The sequence below is a fragment of the Equus caballus genome, chromosome 11 (genome assembly GCF_041296265.1).
Source record: "Equus caballus isolate H_3958 breed thoroughbred chromosome 11, TB-T2T, whole genome shotgun sequence".
In the NCBI taxonomy this organism is placed as follows: Eukaryota; Metazoa; Chordata; class Mammalia; order Perissodactyla; family Equidae; genus Equus; species Equus caballus.
This window is the reverse complement of record NC_091694.1, coordinates 11,941,499-11,949,667: the sequence shown is the minus strand read 5'-3', so window position 1 is coordinate 11,949,667 and position 8,169 is coordinate 11,941,499. Positions and strand designations below refer to the sequence as shown.

Sequence of the window (8,169 nt, the reverse complement as noted above, 5' to 3'; positions counted from 1 at the left end):
GAAAATAAACATGTTGGTTCATTAACCAGGAGTATTGTTTCTACCGTCCCAATCTATTTACTTTAATTGAACATTTTCCTTGAATACAATTTTGTATGCTCTCTACACAACCAGAGAACAAGCAACACAAAGGAGGCTAAAAGAATATTATAGAATATAAGTGAGATTAGGAGAAAAAGAAGAATGGATAGAATAAGATTGAACATAAGGAGCAAAAATAATTATCTTTCGCACAGTAGTATGTTTCCTGTCTTCCGTGGCCTAGAAATTTAACTGGGTGTGACATATTGGGGGTGAAATCTCAGAGCTAATCTGTGCTTTTAGTTCCAGATTTTTCTCATTGACTTCAGAAATGTCAACATCTGCCACTGGTTGTCAAACATTTCATAGTTCACTATGCTCTGTGTAGTACCAGATTAGTGACAACAAATTTCATTTGCTAATATATCAGGTGAAGCCAACACCAGCTTTTGGTCCCATGTGAAGCCACATGAAGAGTTGGGCAGGTTTTCCTAGCAAAAGAGCAGATACAAAACTTAAGCTCAAGTTTGACTCAGTTGTCAGTTTCATTTTTCCAAAGACCTTGTTGTCTGTGATATCAAACTGGTCCAATCCATAGGCTTAGTAAAAAGCCACTTGGGTGCTAAAATTATGCTTGCCCAGGTTATCTCTCCCATTGACCTGCCAAATCACTTCAAATGAAAAAACTGAGCTAGTTTGTATTATTTCTTTGGGTTACAATGTGAAGTCCTTAATTAAAATAAGTCTGTTCAGTGTATTATTTACAGACGTCTCAGGTGACCCTTAGGAAATGAGGTGAAAACAGGTATGTTTTGACGTGTCCTTGAGAAGTGAGGGGATATGAATAAGAAGGGAGCTGTCCAGGGTATGGGAAAGCTTCTTGGAGTCACTGGGTACTGGCAACAGCCAGGCAACAGTTTGGTGCTTTTTGTCACTTTTGGTTGTCATGGTAACCCCATTTTATAGATGAGGAAACAAGTCTGCTTCGATAGTAAATGGTAGATCCAAGATTGAATTTAGAGCAAGCTCTAAATCACTGTGCCATACAGCAGCATTGACTGAAGGTAGGACCCGAGTTTCAATTATCTTTTTGTTCCCACGCAAGATGAATAAAGAGATCTCGCAAGATCCTGGGTTTGGAAGGGAGTCGGGGAAGAGTGCTCTCCAGAGCAGAATTTTCTGAGATGTTAAGAATTTTCCCAAGGCTGGGAGGGTCAGGGATTCCACAAGGGAAAAAAGGGTATACAAAGAACTAGCAGGGAAAGCTCAGAGAAGCGTCTCCAGAACTCAGAAAATCTTGTTTGATTACATTTTATACATGATAATCACAACTGGTATTTTTAGAAGATTGTTCTAGGAGATATCTCTGCTTGCCACCACTGTTTACTTCCTTAGTCACAGTGTGATGCTTTCTTCCTTTACATTTTGGTAGCACATTGATTAAAGCAGCAAACTAGCTCTTATCTTAGAAATTATTTTCAATTAGATTTCAATGAATTTGAAATAGGAGCCTGAGTCAAGAAAAAGACAAATGAAATAGAAAGCATATTTCAAAAGTACACATATGAGATTTATTGTGCATTTTCCACCAACTTGGTCATTTGACCTGTTACCACATTGTCAACTTTCTGAGACTAAGTGGCAAATATCCACAAAAGATCAGTTACAGTACAGGCATCTCTAAAGCCTAGATTTAAATACAATGAAAATGGGACTCTGTTGGTTTACAGAAATAAAAATAGTACAATAAATTTCTAATAGCAAGTTTTTAGTTTTCCAGACTATGTCTGTATTATTGATAATGTTACCAGTGGATATGTTATCAAATACATTAATATCAGATATTATGGCCAATGATGTTTTAATGTTTTTAGCCATAAGAAAATACTATTTCAAAGAGTATAATATTTTTGGACATGGTCACTTAAATTCTTGTTAAAATATCAGCTTTACAAAGTATGAGATTTGCAGAAGAGTAAATATATAGACTTCTTAGTCTGGGTTAGAAAAAATATTTTAAGGTTTTGATAAAAAAAATTAAACAAAATTTGTTTGTCATACTCAGAAAATGAAACAATCTTATAAAAGTAAATTTATTTATTCTCCATTTTACAGAAAAATGGAATCAGGGTGACGTCCAGAGATATGGAAGTTGCGACCAAGAGATGGACTCAGCCAAGTGTCTCTGTCCATGCTGTCACTGCATTTGCCCAAGACTCGCTCCTTCTCTCCACCACATGAAGAACCATGTCAGTATTTACAATATAGTTCCTAAAAATACAACATTGATGCTATAAAAATAAATGTCTTAAAAAACAACCACAAGCTTGAATGGAAACATAGGGTATTTCGAGCCTTAAGCCTCTTCCTGCATGAGGAGCTTCCACTTCACTGAGCGGGGAAGTTGCTCATCAAAGTCCTCCAGCTCCTGGTCCTTGGACAGCTCCAGGAAAACCTGAAAGGGGGCAAGAAATCAAAAGAGAGGATGTCACACTGCCTCCTGTAATTCCAAGCAACTGCAAAGCATGTGCACATATTATACACTTATGGTCCATGGATAATATAAATCACTAAAACTGACCCACCTGCTCCAGAGTGGACTGCGAGAGGCTGTAGTCCTCCAGGTGGAAGCTCTGTTTAACTGTGTAAGGATGGATGTACATTAGGGCTTCATATACTTTTATATCCAGATGATCTTAGCAGTCAGCATACAGTACAAATAACAATTCTTTAAAAAATCTTAAATAAATAGGTTAAGAGAATAATCCTTCATGGTTTGAGTACAGCATTCAGTTAAAATACACCAATGCATTCACCTAGGTTTGGGGAGAAAGATGCTTGTGTTTCGCTTGGATGCTACACAAGTTTTGAGCTCTCTATTTAAGGGAGGGAACGGTGCTGAGAAGGCTCCCTTCCCTGCAGGTGAGTCAGTGTTTTTGCCCACTCAGCACAGGAAGAGGTGGCAGGAAGACTCATTTTGGAAAGGGCCGCATCTGAAGATTATAGGGAAAGACATCTGTGGTTTTCTAGGGAGCAGACAGCCTCACCGGGCTCTTTCCAGAAACCATTGCAGCTTGCTCCAAATTGGGTTGAAAGCCCTTGTCCTCGACCAAAATAGACTGGGAAGTGTAGTTAGAGCCCTGATAGGAGCCTAGCAGACTGGAAATAGGCCACTAACAGTTCCAGGCCAGTACTGGCCACAGTGCCAATCCAGGGAGTGCTGTGAGTGACCACATGGCTCAATGGCCTAGAACGCTGAGGTGCTCAGCTCAGAGAATGGAAAGAAGGCATGTCGCTGTGACCAGGGACACTCAGAACAGGAGTAAGAAGAGTCTTCTGGAACCGGGAGACTTGAATCTCTTCCTCAAGGAAGGTGACAAGCAAGTGAAGCTATCCTGAGCAGTGGCAATGAAGAGAGTATAGAGAGGCAGTCCTGGCCAGCGCAGTCTAGAGTAGCAGAGTGAACGGGCTCGGATGGCAGGAAAACATGAGCCAGGTGAGGGCAGAGGCAGGGTGGCCAGTTTTAAAGTCAGCAGACCCAAGAAGATGGTTTTAATGACCAGACAAGAGGTCAGTTTCTTAATCTACAGCCTAAGGCAATAAAATGATATGCAAGTCCACATGAAATTTAATTTTAAATATGTATGCATTAATGTTCCAAAAGAAAGTATTCTCCTTAATTGCATATATAACTGAATTTTGACTCAGGTTGTACCAATATAATTATATATACACACAAATACATGGAACAACTTCACAAAGCAAAGTTCAAAATCACTCCCCTCCACTCCAGAATCCCTCCATCTCCTTGATTTTGTGCTCCTAAAATTCAATTTGGGACTTTGACTTTCAAATTTAACACACTGTGTCACATTGCATTTTCTCCATGTGGATGGATTGTTTGATGATTTGGAATTATCTGCTTTCCAGGATCTTATTTCAAAGCTTATGGCTCTTACCCATCTCTAATTTGAGAAAAGCTTGGGCCAAAGGTCGTACGTCTTCCACTGGCAACTTATAGACCATCAGAGACGAGTACCTGGGAGGACAGCAGGGGAGAGTAAGGCTGATGTCACCTGCAGCTAATGTGAACTGACGGCAAACATCTTTCTAGTCCTTATTTCTGTAAATAAGAGTCGGTTTGGTGTAGGTGAGCCACCTAGGCTGAATCCAGAATAAAAAAGAGGACGTTTACCAGGAGAACTGAGGGACCGGAGAGTAAGACTCAGGCATTTCAGCGTCCTCAGCTCCTTGGATGGAGATGAGCAGGTGCATTGCAGAGGAAATTTTGAGATTTGCCAAAGTCACCTTCCACCTTATTTTCTAAGCTGAACACTTGCTCCTCGACGTCCTCCTCCAACCAGGCATGGACACCATAAAGGTTCTTAGTTTCCCAACTCGGGTGGAAATCTACCTCTTTCCTCCAGAGAATTCATACCTCTCCCACTTTTCCCCATCCTACTCAACCTGCTTTCCTAATATAGGATAATATAATTGAGTCTCTGAGGAGGAGACCAGAAATCTCCAGGAATTCAGCACCAAATAATGTTCAGCAACGTAATTTTTAAAGATAATTTGTTTCTCAGATAAATGTTTGTCTTTCCATCATTTTACAATCAGGAAAATTTAGATTTCATTTCATTAGATACTATTTCATACATTTCTGGCGCCGTCCTCCTCCTCCAGTTTGCTCATTGCCTGTGCCTTTGTGACATATTCCTATTCAGTCATGGGCTGCACATTGAGTTACATACAGTACAGCATTGATGCTTACATGCTACTGTAGAAATATATTTCCCAACCTGTCATTAAGACTTATTTCTCTTTACTATCTGTTTCTCCCCTAACTCCTAAATCATCTGCCTTCTGCAGTAAATTCTAGGTATGAAAAATGATCCTAAAAGTTAATCTTTGATTCTTACTGTATTAATTTCATGAGAAATGTGTTGTTGCCAGACTCTATATTAAAAGTGGAAATATCAATAGATTTAAAATAAAACAATCAGATTTACATCCTAGTTCTGCACTTGTTAGCTCCATCATGTGATCTAACCTGCCCGCTATCAATTTCCTATTCTTAAAGATAATAATAAATTCCATTTATTAAGGAATAAAAGCCAGACTCCCACAATGCTTTTCTGAAGCCGTCTCATTTTTCTGGAATAACAGTATCTACTTTGGAAAGTCTTGGTGAGCATAAAATACGATAACACGAGACCAAGACAGTACCTGGCACATAGTAGGACCACAACTATGCTACATCAGCTTTTACATCAGCTCTCTCTTCCCTAGTTTACTTCCTGCAGTATCCAACAAGCCATTTCTTTCTTTTAGGTTTCCTTTTGGGCTAAATGTGGACTCGAATGGCTGCAAATCAATGAAACTGACAGGGAAAAGCTGACATTTGGTATCAGATCAAAACCAGCAACCATCTTCACCTTTCCTGCCGAGCCGCCTGGGGGAAGAGCCTCAGAATTTCGCTATGGAGGGTCTCCCCTTGCTCGGGGGTCTTCACCTTCATCTCCAGTAGGTAATCCTTGCCAAATTTGCTTTTCAGGTGTTGGATGGAACCGATACATCTGGGGATAAGAAGGGGATGAGGTCATAACACAAGAGAGAAAAAGACACAGAATGCAATGCTTGAGACTTGATTTGCTGCTAGCTTTGTCTCAAGGGTCTCCCTGTGAGCCCCAGCTGCTGTAGCTCCAGCTGCATAGTAATCTCTCTGTCCACAGACAAACTCTTCCAGCTGTGCACCTGGTGGTCAAGTGTGAACTTGGACGAGCACCCACCTCAGCCTTCCAGACACCATGATGGCCACGCGGTCACACACGGCCTCAGCCTCTGCCATGTAATGGGTGGTCAAGAGGGCACCCCTCTCCGTGTTTCTAAAGGTGGCCCGGATCGCCTGCCTAAATTGTCAAGAGAATATTGGCAATTTAGGAAGTCTTCTAATTAATCAGAAATGGATAGAGAAAATAATTTTTAACCAGCATAAATGTGAACAATTAGCAAAAAGAGATTAAGCAAGGGAGAACTCAAGAGGGCAAGTGGATGAGGAAGGGCAAGCCAGGTGAGAGCTGTTAAACTGGAGGCAGGCATTGGAAGAGGGGCATTTACAGAGCACAAGGTAGTCATGCACTGCTTAATGACCGGGATACGTTCTGAGAAGCAATTTCATCCTCGTACAAATATCATAGAGTGTACTTACACAAATGTAGGTGATGTAACCTACTACACACCTAGGCTATATGGTACTAATCTTATAGAACCACCATTGTATACATGGTCTGTAATTGGCCAAAATGTCGCTATGTGAAGCATGATTGTATATACTACGAGGATGTGTTGAAAGACAAATGCTGAGCAAGAGATGTTTGTAAAAAGACTGTGCAAAGGGGAACAGAATGACACAGACTTCAACAACAGAGTTGTTATAACCTAATAGGAAGAAAATAAACAATAAACATACATGGCAACATCCAGATACCTCTCCCTGCCCCCACCTTTACAACCTCATGAGAATTACCCTTCTCACATGCAGCGTTGGATGCTACCTGATTGTGATACAGACATACACAGAGCTACCTAAAGGATCATTTGAGCAATTACGATACTCAGAGTGAGTACATTTGGGCCCTGATAATGATTCTTTTTCCTGTAATGAGAAATGCTTAGGAAATATTACCAGGGAAAGATATTTTTCCCCCAAATATTGGTTTTACTTATGATGCTGAGATTTTTTTTCCCCACATGAAGAAGCAGTGTAACCGACAACTTTTACAAGAGTAAAACAATTCAGTTTTCCCACGAAGTGTCCATACAGGCCCTGACGGGGTAGGGCCCCTCACCACATTTGCTGCTGCCCCTCGGGGTCCATCCCCGTGGACGGCTCGTCCAGAAGCACCACCGAGGGGTTTCCCAGGATGCTCAGCGCAAAGCACAGCTGGAACGAGAGGAACAGCGCATGTGGCACCCATCGCGGGGTGCGCAGAGTAACACTGAGCCCTGCCCCTACCTTCCTCTTTATTCCCTCCGATAGGGCCTTCGCCGGAAGCTTCAGCTGGTCCTGCAGCTTGAGCGCGTCCACCAACCTGAAAAACCAATGGAGCGTTACAGGCTTCTTGACAACGAGGAAAGTCGACGGGAGACGGGGCCACTCAGGACAAGAAAGCGGAGCAGAGTTCAGAAATGCGGTTCTGAACTCAGACGCTGGGCCAGCTTAAAAACGACTGGTCTGATGCCCTCGAAAAGATAGTTTTTCCTTTTAAAAGAATATAAGCACATTCCATGATGTCCAAATAGGAGTCCTATGATAGTTTATACTCAAATTTTAGGGTTTTTGATAAATTTTACCAATGAATATATTTTTTTCCTTCCATATTTAATATGAGAAAAAACCCCTAACACTTTGAAATCAAGGAAACCAGTTTCTAGTTGCAAATCTACCCCATGTGGTCTGGGTCAGCGTTCAGAGTCTCTGGTCCTGAGTTTCCCGTGAAGGTCGTCACCCCATTGGTCTCCCGGCCCCTCAGGTAGAGAAGAGGTGTGGCTCCCGCACCCTGTGATGGCGACTGCGGCGTCCCGTCTCCTCAGGCCTTTCACGGCGGCGAACACCTCCAGATGCTCCTTCACCGTCAGGTTGGGCCACAGCGCGTTCTCCTGAGGACAGTACCCCAGGAACCCGAGGGCGTCCCCTCCGCTGCTCCCTTTCAGTAGCACCTGCAGAGGAAAGTCACACTCAGATCCTGCGCGCTTATTTCAGCCCCTGCATGTTTCAATGACCTCTTTCTTCCTGCAAACCTAGCAAAACTAGAGAATCTCCAGGCCCTAATAGAGTTTAATAATCTGCAATCATTTTGCATTGGAAAAGGTTGTCAGAGAGTAAATACCTGAAAACAAGTGTGTACACAACCTAACCTAAGCTGAAAAATCCAACATCTCACAAAGGTGATGTCTTGCCATCACGGCCAATAGTTTATACCCAATTTTTCCATCTCTGTCAGAAAGAAGTACGTTAATTACTCACTACTTAACTGCACTCACTGATCAAACGTGTTCTGAGAAGCGCCTGTGTACCGAGCGCTCTGCTGCCTGCTGTGGATACAGTGAGGAACGGGAGAGCCAGCACACCTGTTACTTGGAGTT

General features: G+C 42.1%; 1 protein-coding gene across 5 annotated transcripts in view; it reads right to left on the bottom strand.

Annotated features, from left to right (window-relative positions):
- Positions 1–1,569: 1,569 nt before the first annotated feature.
- Positions 1,570–8,169, bottom strand: part of ABCA8 (ATP binding cassette subfamily A member 8) — a 67,389-nt gene continuing 60,789 nt past the window's right edge. For 2 of the 5 annotated variants that reach the window (XM_005597239.4, XM_023652148.2), the window contains exons 32-39: positions 7,583–7,743; positions 7,040–7,115; positions 6,873–6,967; positions 5,814–5,933; positions 5,460–5,600; positions 3,981–4,060; positions 2,607–2,662; positions 1,570–2,476 (exon numbers count right to left, since the gene is read on the bottom strand). In XM_005597239.4, the coding sequence (XP_005597296.1) occupies positions 2,378–2,476; positions 2,607–2,662; positions 3,981–4,060; positions 5,460–5,600; positions 5,814–5,933; positions 6,873–6,967; positions 7,040–7,115; positions 7,583–7,743 (828 nt within the window). In that variant the 3' untranslated portion in view covers positions 1,570–2,377. The remainder of the gene's footprint in view (positions 2,477–2,606; positions 2,663–3,980; positions 4,061–5,459; positions 5,601–5,813; positions 5,934–6,872; positions 6,968–7,039; positions 7,116–7,582; positions 7,744–8,169) is intronic. The other 3 variants (XR_011423142.1, XR_011423143.1, XR_011423144.1) reach the window with 3 other exon arrangements.